The sequence below is a fragment of the Cydia splendana genome, chromosome 8 (genome assembly GCF_910591565.1).
Source record: "Cydia splendana chromosome 8, ilCydSple1.2, whole genome shotgun sequence".
NCBI lineage: Eukaryota > Metazoa > Arthropoda > Insecta > Lepidoptera > Tortricidae > Cydia > Cydia splendana.
The window spans coordinates 17,639,854-17,654,909 of record NC_085967.1 but is presented as its reverse complement, the minus strand read 5'-3'; the positions used below and the strand labels follow the sequence as shown (position 1 = coordinate 17,654,909).

At 35.8% G+C, this 15,056-nt stretch overlaps 3 protein-coding genes across 3 annotated transcripts; 2 read left to right on the top strand and 1 right to left on the bottom strand.

Moving 5' to 3' along the window:
• The first annotated feature begins 8,375 nt into the window (after positions 1-8,375).
• Positions 8,376-10,156, top strand: LOC134792942 (caspase-8). The gene has a single exon (XM_063764417.1). The coding sequence runs from the start codon at positions 8,463-8,465 to the stop codon at positions 10,047-10,049; it is 1,587 nt and encodes a 528-aa protein (XP_063620487.1). The 5' UTR covers positions 8,376-8,462; the 3' UTR covers positions 10,050-10,156.
• A 462-nt stretch (positions 10,157-10,618) lies between these two features.
• Positions 10,619-11,307, bottom strand: LOC134792943 (ribonuclease P/MRP protein subunit POP5). Its single transcript, XM_063764418.1, has 2 exons — positions 11,170-11,307; positions 10,619-11,072 (listed from the first exon to the last, which is right to left on the bottom strand). The coding sequence occupies exons 1-2, from the start codon at positions 11,187-11,189 to the stop codon at positions 10,622-10,624; spliced, it is 471 nt and encodes a 156-aa protein (XP_063620488.1). The 5' UTR covers positions 11,190-11,307; the 3' UTR covers positions 10,619-10,621.
• A 758-nt stretch (positions 11,308-12,065) lies between these two features.
• LOC134792941 (FGGY carbohydrate kinase domain-containing protein) lies at positions 12,066-14,720 on the top strand. The gene is made up of 4 exons (XM_063764416.1): positions 12,066-12,457; positions 12,806-13,668; positions 13,762-13,984; positions 14,260-14,720. Exons 1-4 carry the CDS (start codon positions 12,272-12,274, stop codon positions 14,614-14,616), a joined length of 1,629 nt encoding a protein of 542 aa, XP_063620486.1. The 5' UTR covers positions 12,066-12,271; the 3' UTR covers positions 14,617-14,720.
• The last annotated feature ends 336 nt before the right edge of the window (positions 14,721-15,056 follow it).

The window sequence follows — 15,056 nt, the reverse complement described above, 5'->3', positions numbered from 1 at the left end:
GCCGACCGAGAGGCTCCGCTGTTTACCGCGCCGTAGGACTAATTGCTCTTTGACAGCCTTTATTCGGTTGAATAATAGTTAAATCGAGCTTTTTTAATTACACTGACCGAAATAAGAGAAATTACATCTTGCGTAAATTTCAACACTTTTGGGAATTCTGTGCCCGATCGTTCGCCGCATGTGATTGCACACCGCACACCGCACAAACCCGGTGTGATTTCGCCACCTACATGCTGTTGGGTCACTGTTTGATTTGGTGTAAATCGGCGGGTCCACGGTAAAAAAATAATAAATCTTTATTTTGGGTATTTGTTTCACCATAATCAAATGTTTAGGATGCAAGGATGTTGAAAAACGTTTTGGTCTCTTTCTGTGAAACTTATCTGCGAAGATATGGACCTCGCAATTTTAAAGTGTTATGGTGATGACTTTGTATGGCGATAATACATGGTAATGACAAATTATCATTTTCACCATATAAATAATTATTATTTTTTCACTTTAAGTGAAATATTATAGTATATGAATAAAATACAACAAAGAATAAATAACTCTCCTTCGGCAAATTTTGTTAAAAGAGACCAATAAACAATCAAAAAAGCGTTTCATGTTCTTACCGTGGAAGAATAGTCATTACCGTGGTCGAAAAATACCGTGGTTCCCTGGTAATGACTACCACGGTAATGATAAAAACTATCATTTTGTCTCATAGCCCTAAACATAGTTAATGTTCCAGAACATTCTTCCAATTACATCATAACAATTCGAATAAGTTATCATATCAAATAGGATTCGTATTAAAATGATTTCCACTTACCGAGAAATAAGACACACGGAACTGACACATTTTTTTTGGACGAAACCACGGTAATCGAGTTATTATTTAAAAATAAAATATATACGGGCACAAATGTTGAAGTGTGTTCCCACTGTCGATTAATAGGCGACGAAAGGCGCGCGGTGGCAGTGGCAGGATCTCAGCACAGCCTGCTATTGGACAAGTTCGATGCTGCCATGTAGTTCTGTACGACACAATTTAATTTGTGCAATCAATAATGAATGTACTAACTAATATAGTTTTAGGCACTTAGTAAATACTAGCCATAAAGTTACATTTAAATTGACTTTTAGCTCATGTTTTGATGAAATCTGGTCAGGCGGCTCGCGTTGGTAGTGACATTTTGACCCTTTGAAGCCTTAAAAAACTTAGATCTTCTTAAGATATCGTGAAATGGAAAACGGCCTGTACCTACTACTATTTTTTTATTTACTACTTATAAGTATAAGACACGGTAAAGATCCAACTTCGTTTAGTACCGAAAAACGCGAGCGACATGCATTTACACCAAATCAAAGAATGACCCTGTTACTACCTACGCCGAGCGTCCGTCCGTCCGTCTGACTTTTAAAAGGCTTTATCGGTAACCATCAGACGTATAGGTACCTACTTAACAGTTTAAATTTTATCCTAATATGCATCGTTTGTTAGGATCATAACTTAATTTCATCTAAGCATAAGTAGGTAGGTAGGTACTCGAAAACAATCGACGAGAAAAAAATCGGTGAATCCAAAATTACCCTTAAAAACCAGTTTTGTGAAATTCATCTGCAGAGATTTTGAATCAAAGACTTTTCAATCAAAATTTATCTTTGAAGCATGTTTTGGCTTCTGCTGCCGACTGCGGCACGCCTACGCATTGCAGACGATAGCCCAGTATTGTAGGAAGCAATTCAACATCGTTTTTATCAAATTTATGACATCGCAAGTACCTTATGAAGCCTATTCTGGTGGTTTGCTATAATCGAGGGGCCAACTTCGTATTTATGATCCTGCTGGCAAGAGCGAGAGACAGCTTAACATTATAGATAAGTACCCGTTAGAGAAGGCAATACTTACCTGATAATATATAGCTTTATTAATCTATTCTAATCTTTGCAGGACCGCAAGTGGAGCAGAGAATGCAGGGTTTTAAGACTATTTGTTACCAATGCAACTGCCGTTTTACCTTCCCTCCAGACTCAACTAGATATTGTTGGTATTAAAGCGGTTTACTCAAGACGTTTTCCACTGTTTAATGCAGGTGTTCCCCACCTTTTTGGTTGCAATTTTTTTTAAGTGTTTTTCGCGTCCTATTATCCTGTAAAAACCAACTCACCCCTCTGTCATCCCTCCTCACCCCATTCATAACCCAACTGCCCCCGTAATCCCTACTCACCCCATTTTACGATACTACTATGTACCTACCTACTAAATCTCTAAATGAAAGTACAAACTAAAAGCAGTTCTCATTTCAAAGAACATTTTATCCATACGGATTCAAGCGAGTCGCCCAGAAATTTATTAAAATGTGCACTGAGCTGAAGAAATAAAATACCTTTGTGGGGTTCTGCAGAGATTAGTTCCAGGAACGACCCCCGCGATTTGGAAGATCGCCAGCTCCAAGCTTCAATCGCCTTACGGGCTTACTGCACACCACGATTTCATTGTCCTCCCTCAACCTTTTCACACAAGCATTAATAAAAGAAAACGGGTAGGTGTTACTAAATTAAGACTCGAAAATAGTGCTTTGTTATTTTTAGGAATTGGAAGTAAACAGTTTAAGGTCAGTGTTCGTTTTTTTTAGGGTTCCGTACCCAAAGGGTAAAAAGGGGACCCTATTACTAAGACTTCACCGTCCGTCTTTCTGTCCGCCTGTCTGTCTGTCTGTCTGTCTGTCTGTCTGTCTGTCTGTCTGTCACTTCACACAATTTTCACAGTTGATGTATTTCTGTTGCCGCTATAACAACAAATACTAAAAACAGAATAAAATAAATATTTAAGTGGGGCTGCCATACAACACACGTGATTATTTTACCGTTTTTTGTGTAAGTACAGTTGTTTTTAATTACATCCCAAGCGAACTAGGACTTGGCATCCATATATATCTCAATTCTTTTTCCGACAACAACGACGCATACCTATTCTTTATATTGAACTTGGCTCTCATTTCACATTTATGTTTCTGGGCACATAGAGGTAATATTCCCATAGGTATAATTAATATTTTCGTTATTAAGACATCCAACTTGATTAAAGGAAAGAAGCCGTAATAATAAATTAGGGGCCTTTTTAATTAAGGTGAGCTCCGCTGTGGGCCTTAACAAAAAAATGTTTTCAAGGTTGTATGAATGTTACTTTGGATTAAGTATATTGTTTATAGATAGCACAGATACAACACAAAGATCAATTTATTCTTATCTATTTATTTTAGTACCGGGGTGATTCTTTGATTTGGTAAATCGGCGGGTCCACGGTAAAAAAATAAAAATCTTTATTTTGGGTATTTGTTTGACCATAATCAAATGTTTAGGATGCAAGAATGTTGAAAAACGTTTTGGTCCCTTTCTGTGAAACTTATCTGCGAAGATATGGACCTCGCAATTTTAAAGTGCCATGGTGATGACTTTGTATGGTTCTCTTATTTATCGCCGAAAATGGTATGGCCGATTATCACTTCCCAACTCACGTTTGGCGGAATTTTATTTCGCCGAATTTTAATTTCGCAACTAATCAAATGTTTTTTTTTTATTTGCCAACCGCACAGTTACCAACTAAACGTTTGGTCTGTGTTTTATAATGTAAATTTTCAAAATGCCAACTTTCATGTCGTAGAATGTTTTAGTTGGCATAATATACACTTAGTTGTTTATTGTTTACCAATTGTTTCATTTGGTCAGACTGTGCCAAAGGGGGGCCGTTTCAGGGACTTAGAATTTTTTTTGAGAAAATGATAAAAACATAGGGGTTTCAAAACACTTAGAATAATTTACAAGATTTCGATGAAATAATCACTTTTTTCTTAATAAACTTCTCTCTAAAATTAAAAAGGGCCGAGATATTTGACCCGAAAGTTGACAAAAATCTAGGACTTGGTCAAATTTACGATGGATGTTGTGTCATTATAACATCTATTTTTTAAGTAATCGTAGACAATATGCTAAAATAAGCATGTTTTGTAGGAATAACTTTTCTCCAAAATTAAAATGGCCGAGATAATTGACACGAAAGTTGGGATATTTGACCCGAAAGTTGCTGTGTAATTACGTTTTTTGGGTTGTTAAAAAAAATTAACCTCGAAGACTAAGGCGGGAGCAAAGCTGGGAGGGAGCCTTAGTCTTCTAACCTAACCATATCCAAGTCGGCTCTGCCCAGGAAGGTCTTGCTCGCTCGCTTCGCTCGCTCGCTCTCGCTGCCACTGGCTTCAAATATTAAAATATACATTATAAAAAGTCCAACAACTCGGCCATTTTTGATTTTTTGGTATGTATCTTTTTCTTATTTGTAACTTGCCTAATGTATGAAAAGCGAACTGTAGCTTCAACGAAACGTTATTCGTCCAAGAGTTGTTCGACCAAGTGAAAGATTTGACAAATGATAAGTCTTCCAAAAGTTTAGAGGCGCTATAATAATCTGCTTTACAATAATTCTACCAATTGAAACGTTGTCATACAAAAATTTACTAATCGTTAGTTGTCAAAGTGAAACGTCGGCGAAATGTTGGTTGGCAAATGAAATTCCGCCAAAAATAGTTCTGCGAAAAGGCAGAACACCCTTTGTATGGCGTTAATACATGGTAATGACAAATTATCATTTTCGCCATGTAAATAATTATATATTTTTCTCACTTTAAGTTAAATATTATAGTATATGAATAAAATACAACAAAGAAAAAATAACTCTTCTTCGGCAAATTTTGTTAAAAGAGAACATAAACAATAAAAAAAGCGTTTCATGTTCTTACCGTGGACGAATGGTCATTACCGTGGTCGAAAACTACCGTGGTTCCGTGGTAATGACTACCACAGTAATGATAAAAACTTAGAACTAGTTAATGTTCCAGAACATTCTTCCAATTACATCATAACGATTCGAATAAGTTATCATATCAAATAGGATTCATATTAAAATAATTTCCACTTACCGAGAAATAAGACACACGGAACTGACACATTTTTTTGGACGAAACCACGGTAATCGAGTTATTATTTAAAAATAAAATATATACGGGCACAAATGTTGAAGTATGTTCCCACTGTCGATTAATAGGCGACGAAAGGCGCGCGGTGGCAGTGGCAGGATCTCAGCACAGCCTTCTATTGGACAGCTATATGATGTGCAAGTAGCATCCACGGAAATGACGGTACCGCGAGGCCGGAAAAGTTCGATGCTGCCATGTAGTTCTGTACGACACAATTTAATTTGTGCAATCAATAATGAATGTACTAACTAATATAGTTTTAGGCACTTAGTAAATACTAGCCATAAAGTTACATTTAAATTGACTTTTAGCTCATGTTTTGATGAAATCTGGTCAGGCGACACGCGTTGGTAGTGACATTTTGACCCTTTGGAGCCTTAAAAAACATAGATCTTTTTAAGATATCGTGAAATGGAAAACGGCCTGTACTAATATTTTTTTATTTACTACTTATAAGTATAAAACACAGTAAAGATCCAACTTCGTTTAGTACCGAAAAACGCGGGCGACATGCATTTACACCAAATCAAAGAATGACCCACCGGCGGGCGGCGAATATTTATTTTTTATTTTTAAGCGAGTAAGTGTTCATTTTCTCTTTAGTAATTAGTAGGGAATGCTCCCGGTACCGAGTTTGTATGGCGAGAACCGGGAGTTCCCGGTTCCGGTACTGTATTTGTAGGTATAGAAAATTAGTACCGGGAGCACTCCCTAGTAATTAGTCAGGGATTAGGTATTACATATTACATCCGTCTACTCCCTAAGAGAATTTCCAAACATTTGATACTAGCGCAACAAACCTCATAAGACTCATTAAGCTTATCACTTATGTTTGCTAATTGCTGTATATATACGTATATATTACTATACCTGTGGAATAACACCGGTATTTTATTTATTATTCATATCTTATCAACCATTACTGTAAATGCAATTTTACCCCACATAAGTAACGAGCGCAAGTGCTACGCGGCGTCGTAGCGCGTAGCACCGTAGCTAAGTTAACACATTCAATACCACTAAGTGCTACGGGTTACGCTCGTAGCGCGTAGCCACGGTTTCGTCGTATGTAGCGCGTAGTCGCTACGAACAGTGTACCCGACAGTCGGGTTCTTGGTGTTGAATGTGTTAAAATCTGCTTTACTCTTATCTGGGGGCACGGCCGTGCCCCCGCCAAGACGAGACAAAGGGCAAAAGACAGTGCATATCTTTTCTCGGCACGTTTCGTCGTATTTTTCAATAGTTCTAGGCGCAACTACTTTTTACTTTTTAGCCACATTCACAGCCAGCGCGAGCTACGCGCTACGAACGTAGCCGATAACACGAGAATAACCGTATGTAGCGAAAAGCGCCTACGAACAGAGAAACCGCATATAGAGGGTCATTGGACTCGCTGACAGTGAATGTGTTAAAACATTTTGCAAAATGACACTACACGTTCTACCTATAAGTAGTGTTATTATTATTACAATGAAAAATTATACTATTAAGTATTTTCAACTATTTTTATTCCTTACATACTCATTTAATTTCTACAATTCAACTGTACCTACAATTTAGTGGACATACCGATAACCAGTTACTAGATTCAGTACTAAGACTACTAAGTTGCATGAAACAAAATTAGGTAGATATTTACAAATTTTACAATCCTTCACGTTTCTTCCATTCAGTTTTAAGTAAAGCCATTTTCTTCTTCTTGTACTCGGACCTCTTTAGCTTCTTCTCTTCTATTCTCTTCTTCTGAGCTGATATACTATCCTCTCCATTTATTTCAGCGTCTAATTTTGCTACTATCATTTCTCGTGCCATTTTTCTGTTTTCATCCTGACATCTACTACTGTGACATTTGACAGTAAACCCTGCAACATGACAGTAACATTATTTACTGTACATTATTTTGTTTTTCTCCAACAATATTTATAGGTATTTCTATAATTCTAGTATTCTACCCTCCTTTTGTTGCAAGTAAGGATTAATTGTATGTACCTATACTCTCTTCAGGACTTCGGGCAAATATACATTACCACAACACATGACCCTCTACTAATGTAAAATATGTATATTGTTAAATCCTTATTAATGCTATTAGTGTCAAATTATAATTATATTGCCTTTTCTTTTTTTGTCTCTTGTCAACTTGCTTTTTGTCTCTTGTTATTGTTTATGTCACAAAGTTGTGGATGAATAAAGATTGTATCTATCTATACAGTATACTGGCTGAACTCCTTTAGAATAAGTTCAGAAGTTTAAGAAAATTAGATAAAGAACTATTATTTCTACTACCATTACCTGAGGGTACATGTGTAAGAACTACACAGTTGGCATTCTTGTTCACAGCGGACCCACCAGGTCCACTGCCTCGAACAAACTTTTCCACTAAATCATATTCATTTAGTTTTGGCACCTTCGAGTAATCTATTGTGTGCTTGAAAGCATTTATTGTATGCCCAAAGAGCTGGGAAGTTTTGAAGAATAGATTTGGCCTTAACATTTTAAACTACTGATCCTTTGCGTAGCAATGCAGCTCCTTTCTGAAAGGAATAAAAAACATTTTAGGACATGAAGTATCAAATTAATCACGCTATGAAAATAGAAGCGGACTAACGGTCTGTGGAACGATTTCGTATATTTGATTTGTACACATTTTTATACAATGGTGGCAAACAAGCGTACGGCCTGATTGCGGTCACCATAGCCGGTTCATTCAAATTAACTCTGGGTCGAGACAGACTCTCGGTGTAACTGTTATATTATGAAAGGTATTTGTCATAAGAAATATTTAGCTACTTTTATAAAAAATAACCTAAAATATATTACAAAATTTTACCTCATATGCAAATGATATATCTTTAGAATCCGTCAGTGATTTGTTGCGTTTAAATTCTGAAGTTATTCTTTTCTTAAAGTATACGGGGTCCGTAAGTGTTAGGGATTTAGAATACAAAACTAAGTTCTTATACAGTCGCAAAACTTCAGAACGAGTTATAGACATATCTAAACACTTTTCAATACCAAATATCACAAGTATATTGCATATGAATAGTATTTGCGACTACATATATTTTTATATAATCTGCTACCACTTTGATTACATATATTTACTTTATAAATTTTATAGAATCTAAAGAATAACAAGAAAAGAATTCTTGCTTGACAGTGACACAGGACCGGAACCGGACCTCAATATGTCAAAATGTTTCATTTTTCAACATATAATATGACACGGTTAAAAAAGTGTCTTAAATATCACCTAGGTTTGACAAATGACAAGGATGGAAGTTGATGTTGAGAAACTCTTTGGTTGAGAATTTGAAGAGGGATTGAGGGAATTCCCTATTTTGACACAACACAAAGCATAACTTTCATTCTTTTGTAATGTAAGTATTTTTTTTAATAATTGCTAAAAAACAAAAAGAGACTCGTGCGCCACAATTATTAAAGATGATGTGTGCTGACGCCGCAAGTGTGCAAGTTGAAGAGAATACACTTAGTGATAAAATCCTGAACTCAATAAACCTAGAAGTGATATCCAGAATAGAAAAGGAATTGGAAGTTTACGACTTAATTTCACTCGTGTTCCTTCTCTATGATGTACCTGATACAGCGTTGGATCGTCTTATTATACTACAACGAATTTCTAGAGACATTGAGGGAAGTCACCTGAATTTATTGTTTGATTGGGCTTTAAGCGCTCAAGGACGACCTACTTGGCGTCAGCATTTCTTAGAAGCCCTAGCTGTGTGCCAATTATACAACGTCATCAGGAAACTGGGCTTGCATGTCCCCGCAATAAAAAGACTTTACTCAACAAATGAAGATAGTTCCCACATCAATCCAATGAAAAAAGTTTTATACCATATATGTGAAAATATGACCGCCAATACATTTGAAAACTTTAAAAAGACTTTGGCTTCGTTTGATATGAATGTATTGCAGTATGATACTTGTGAACTAGTCCTACTGCAACTGATGAGTCAGAAGTTTATAACTTTGAAGCTGCTAAATAATGATAGAAATTATGCTAGCAGTCAGTGTAAGATTGAACAACTTGCGAAAATAATTGATAGGGAACCTGAATTAAAAAAATATGCAACTGTATTGAGAAATACAGAAAGCAAGATGAATGTGAAACTGGAATCTCCCTCAACTAGTGTTGAGAAATCTTTCAACGGTAATTTAAATATAAAAGAAGATAATAACACAGAAACTTGTGACTTCAACGAAGTTTTCAGTCTGATTGAAAAGCTGCATTTGGAAGATATACCTATTGATCTGAAGTCGGATAGACAACCTTCAATAAATTTGAATGACAGGTATAAGATTTCAAATGAGAAAAGAGTGGGTATATGCTGCATAATAAACCAAGAAGTGTTCTATCCATCTAAAGAAAGCATGGAATATGGAAATGAGAATGCATTACCAAGACGTGATGGTTCAACAAAAGATAAAATTATGTTGGAGAAGACTATGCGTGGCTTGAACTTTGATATTATTACCAGAGACAATCTTAACAGTAATGAGATGATAGCTTTCATACAAGAAGTGTTGAAGAAAGTCTCAGCTGAAGATAGTGTGTTTATGCTTTGTATACTGTCACATGGCATTAGAGGTTGTGTGTACGCAGCAGATTCCATACCAATAAAAGTGGATTATATTCAAAGTTTAGTGGATGACAAGCAATCTTTAAGAGGCAAACCGAAGGTGCTAATCCTGCAGGCTTGTCAAGTTGTTGATGCCACATCACCATTAGTTGCTGACAGCCCTCATAACATGAGAAAGACAGACTTCTTAGTTTGCTGGGCTACAGCACCAGAATTTGCTGCTTTTAGGCATCCTAGAGCAGGGTCATTGTTCATCCAAATTTTATGTGGGATCATTAATGCTAGGGGTAAAAGGGAACATTTCTTGGATTTATTCACTATGGTTAATGACAAGGTTGTTACAATTTGCACTTTGAGAGGTATTGAACAAGCACCTATTGTTAATCATACTTTGAGGAAAAAATTATATTTACAAATGTCTGGTTAAAAGTAAAATTTGGGAGTTGTAAATAGCAGGGCAAACGCCCTTATTTTCTTTTTAGCATTAATTAGAATTAAGCATGTAAAGCCATATGCAATGTGGATGGACCTAACAGCGCATAAGCATTGCAATTCAGCGTGGTAATGCTGCCAGCGTCTACGGGACCTTGCCGAAGGGTGATTTTTTATTGGTTTAGGGATGTTTTATTTTTATTAATTTAGAATAGTTAGATACTTTTAGTTTATAAGTTTTTATACAATATTTATATTTATTTGTTTAATGGTTCAACTTCAAAGTTCACTAAACAAAAACATCTTCATATTAAAAATTCAATCTTATCATTCTGTACATGATGTGTAACCATTTTATGTTGATATATACACTTAGGTAAGTATAATATAAATACCTACACATACTTCTGTTAAATCTTGATGGTGTTGTTGTTACAATGCACATACATATCAAACAACATTTTCATTTGCATTTTATAGGTGTTTTATAATACATGTATGTATGAATTATGTATAGATAGATAGATCTAGATATAAATAGAATAGATCTTCAATAAAATGAACTTTTTATGTTAAATTGTCTATATTCACTGCTACATCGGTTTTTGTAAAATCCATCACAGCTGCTTCCAGTTGTTTCCTTTCCTCGTCTGATTTTAAAGACATCCACTTTGTATCTAAGTATGCTCTCTGGTGCCTTTGAATAAACTTGAAACAATGTTTCAATGTTGCTCCTACATGTAGTGTCCTCAAAGTCACATCTAGGTTTCCTATTTTAGTTATAAATGGTATGCTACTGGTGACAAATATATGAGGACCATGTCTGGAGCGTAATATGGCTATCCTTGTATTTTCATTACAATATTTTGTCAAGAATCCAATTCTTATAGCAGCAACACCAAAATCTCCGTGTAATTGTTGAATTTTGTTGAGCACAGTTTCATGGAATATTCTGGATTTTAAACTCAAAGGTTTGTTGTCTGGCACCATGGGACTAGATATCTCTACTGTGATGTATCTGAAAATCATAAATTAAATGAGCAATTTAGCATTAAATGCTAGTTTTTATGATGCATAAAAAATCGCCAACATCATTTATTTTATATTATACTAACCTATTCTTAAAGCGCACCATTTTGGAAAATAGCTTTACATTAATTTAGCTAAAATTATTTTAAATTTACTAAGTTTCTTTCCTTTAGTTTAGGTTCTCAAAACGCTTGACGTTTTAGGTTAGGTTATGTTTATGTATTCAAATTGGTTTGTTTGAGCCACAGGAAGTATTTATTCAATCAAATTTATGTCACTTCGTTCGTAGATTGTTTTTGCGTTGTGCATAAATCTATGAATTATGTCGCCACTACAGTAAAATGTATAAATCATTTAATGAATTCTACGATATTTATTAGAATAAAAAATATTTTTAAATTTCATCCTAAATATACTGGGTCAAGCAGATCTTGTCAGTAGAAAAAGGCGGCAAATTTGAAAAATGTAGGCGCGAAAGGATATCGTCCCATAGAAAATTTTAATTTCGCGCCTTTATCTACTGACAAGATTTGCTTATACATGTTATAATAATAACTTCTAATAAAGCTTAATTTTTCCTGAATAGCAACATTTAGAAAGGAAACCTTGCATGCTTGCACGTTTAATTCTTCCTTCTTGCCAAGCGAAATTTAACTTTAACTTAACAAACGTAGAGTACATTTCATTTATTAACTTTTTGAGCTTTTTTTTTCACTCGTCTTGACAGCTTTATTTAATGTCAAGTCCCTTAGAATAGTTAGAATCCTCGGCGGCAAAGTTGTTATTTAAACTAAAACCAGCTAAAACCTACGTTATTTCTGTAAAAATATAATAATATATTGTACCACACAGAAATCTATGCAAGAACAACATGCTTTCTTAAAACTTAATTTATTTAATCCATTTTTTTTTGTTTAAACCATTGCCATTCTGTAGATAACAAAGTGAATGGAGAGTAAACAAGGTTATCTCTTAGACCCCGAGTGTTTTTATTACTTAATAGTAAACCAGTTATCGGTAAGGTCGAGTATAATCACATTGTTATCTCAATTATTTTATTACTCTGCATCTTGCATGTCTGTAATAGCACTCCAAGTAACATTTGCGATCAATTCCACAATTCAAATATCTTTTTTAACGATTGCTAAGTGCCATATTCGAGTATATTAAACTTAAGTTTCCTAGAAAATGGAAAAAGATGTTTATTTTATTGGTGTCGACGTGGGATCTGGCAGCGTAAGGGCAGCCCTTGTCGATCAGAAAGGACATGTCTGTTCCACTTCAGTAAAGGAAATTCAAACCTGGAAACCAAAGGTGGACTTCTATGAGCAGTCCTCTAATGACATATGGAATTGCTGTGAATATGTCATCAAGGTTAGTTTCAGTTATTTTATCTCTCTCTCTCATCTATTTTGTATATGTATATGCAGTGGCATCTGGCATCCTGTGAACTAATCTCGCTGCGGGCAAAATTACATGTGTGAGGCTCTGTTCTTTCAATGTGTATTCCCACTATTCCCAAGGTAATAAAAAGGATGGGCTTATCTGGGACCTTCTTAACTGTGAACCTGTGGACGGTAGCTGACATACCTACCCTCTATCTAAAGATAGTTCTTATCACGGAAGAAAGAATGAGCATGCCACACTCTTGTTTTGTGGTTCTTATGTATCCTCCCACTACAATTGCCACTAGTGTTATTGATAGAATTTGTATTTTTTCAGAATGTTGTCCAGGGAGTGGATCCAATAAGTATAAAAGGAATTGGATTTGATGCAACATGCTCGCTAGTAGCCCTAGATAATCAATTCAACCCATTAGCAGTGAGTGATTCTTACAATAATGAGCAAAACATAATAATGTGGATGGACCACAGGGCACAGGCCGAAGCGGACTTCATAAACAGCACAAATCATGAAATACTGAAATATGTTGGAGGAAAAGTCAGCTTAGAAATGGAAATCCCAAAACTTTTGTGGTTAAAAAAACATTCAAGCAACTGGTCTGAGTTTGGTTACTTTTTTGACCTGCCAGACTTTCTTACATGGAAAGCCACAGGATCTCTAAGCAGATCACTGTGTTCCTTAGTCTGTAAATGGAATTATGAGTGTTCTGTTGATGGTAAACAGGGTTGGAATGTAGATTACTTAAAGAAAGTAGGATTGGAAGATTTGATTGAGGGGGATTTTAAAAAGATTGGTAACAAAGTTCTAATGCCTGGTGAGCATTGTGGAGGGCTCTCACCTGAAGTTTCTAAAACCTTGGGCTTATTGCCAAATACACCCGTAGCAACATCCATTATTGACGCACATGCTGGTGGCTTAGGAATGATTGGAACAGATGGTGAAGGTATAGATAAAGACATGTCTTCCCGCCTTGGACTGATCTGTGGCACTTCTACATGTCACATGGCTGTGAACAAAAAGGCTGTGATGGTGCACGGAGTGTGGGGTCCGTACTTCAGTGCCATGGTCCCTAACATGTGGTTGAATGAAGCCGGGCAGAGTGCATCAGGGATGTTGCTGGATCATATCATTTCTAGCCATCCTGCAGGCATTGAGCTGCTTAAAAAACACTCTGCAGGAGAGTATGTATTGTTTTCAGTTTAATATGCATGACCCTACCTCTTATATAATATATATTTTATATTTTATTAATTTTTTTTTTCTGTTTATTCCAGAGTTCGCAACCATTTAAGAGACATAATGACAAAAATGGCAAAGAATCAAGGGCTCTCTAATATCAGTTTGCTGACAAAAGACTTCCATGTGTGGCCAGACTTTCATGGTAACCGGTCACCCTTGGCTGATTCACTTATGAAGGGTATGATAAGTGGCCTTTCCATAACTAAGAGTGAAGAGAACTTGGCTGTGTTGTATCTTGCCACTTTACAAGGTCTTTCTGTAAGTATTTCCATTTTTATACTGTTCATATTGATCTAAAAGTACATGTGTCCGCATAGGCACAGAAAGGATCCTACACATCCTACATTTCTTGCAACCTCCATTTACTGACAGTGGCGCTAGTGTGCACATGTCCTAAAAACTGACTAGCCCTCAAATAGATAAGGACTATTTTTGGAAGCTATAGCTAATTCTCTTTACCCTGACTCAATGCCCTCAAATGGCAACTAAGCTTACAATCTAATTCTAAGGATAATTTTATAATTTTTTTTCAGTATGGCACAAGACACATCATTGATGCATTAGTGCTGGCTGGATATGATTCATTTAAATCGTTGCTTATCTGTGGGGGTATAACAAAAGACCCACTCTTCGTTCAGATACAAGCTGATACCACAGGGTTACCCATTATGAAGCCACATGAAAAGGACTCCGTTCTAGTTGGTGCTGCAATCCTAGGGGCCTGTGCTTCCAAGTATTTCAAGAATATGGAAGAAGCCATCCAAAACATGGGGGGAAAAGCTGATGTGATTAAACCAAATTTGAATATCAAGTCATTCCATGATAAAAAATATAGTGTGTTCCTTAAAATGTTTCAAGATCAATTAGTATATAGATCACTTATGAAATAAGGGGTAATTTTGTATGCATTTTTAGAGAGAAAATTATGTATTCTATTATTTATAAGTTATTAGTGTTAATTTTCAATATGCCTTTTAGTTTTTTATTATACACAAGAAAATGTTTATGTATCATTGGTGGTTTTTTGAACACCCATTATAATATTACTATGTACTAACTATCCATTACCTACATCCATCCTTCTTCGTTAATAACTTGGTCTCCGGTCCATGCCGATGCCGTACGCTAGAAACAGCGTCTAATTCTTTAGAAAAGTTCCTGTATTCCCATACAATGTGACGCGTAGGCAGTGTACGACGTCATCTGTAGTTCTGTAGACCCAGGCATTGACTCTGAGTGTAAATCCCGTTTATTTTGTGTGTTATAAACCGTAACAAGTTAAGTTATTTCTCATTTAAAGTTACTAATGCTATCGCGGTGCTTGTGAAAT

Excerpts from the sequence above, each read along its gene's own strand:
- LOC134792942 (XM_063764417.1), top strand. The coding sequence starts at position 8,463 with ATGATGTGTGCTGACGCCGCAAGTGTGCAAGTTGAAGAGAATACACTT.
- LOC134792943 (XM_063764418.1), bottom strand. The coding sequence starts at position 11,189 with ATGGTGCGCTTTAAGAATAG. Across the intron at positions 11,073-11,169 it reads ATGGTGCGCTTTAAGAATAG|ATACATCACAGTAGAGATAT; the intron begins GTTAGTATAATA and ends TATGATTTTCAG.
- LOC134792941 (XM_063764416.1), top strand. The coding sequence starts at position 12,272 with ATGGAAAAAGATGTTTATTTTATTGGTGTCGACGTGGGATCTGGCAGC. Across the intron at positions 12,458-12,805 it reads GCTGTGAATATGTCATCAAG|AATGTTGTCCAGGGAGTGGA; the intron begins GTTAGTTTCAGT and ends GTATTTTTTCAG. Across the intron at positions 13,985-14,259 it reads CCACTTTACAAGGTCTTTCT|TATGGCACAAGACACATCAT; the intron begins GTAAGTATTTCC and ends ATTTTTTTTCAG.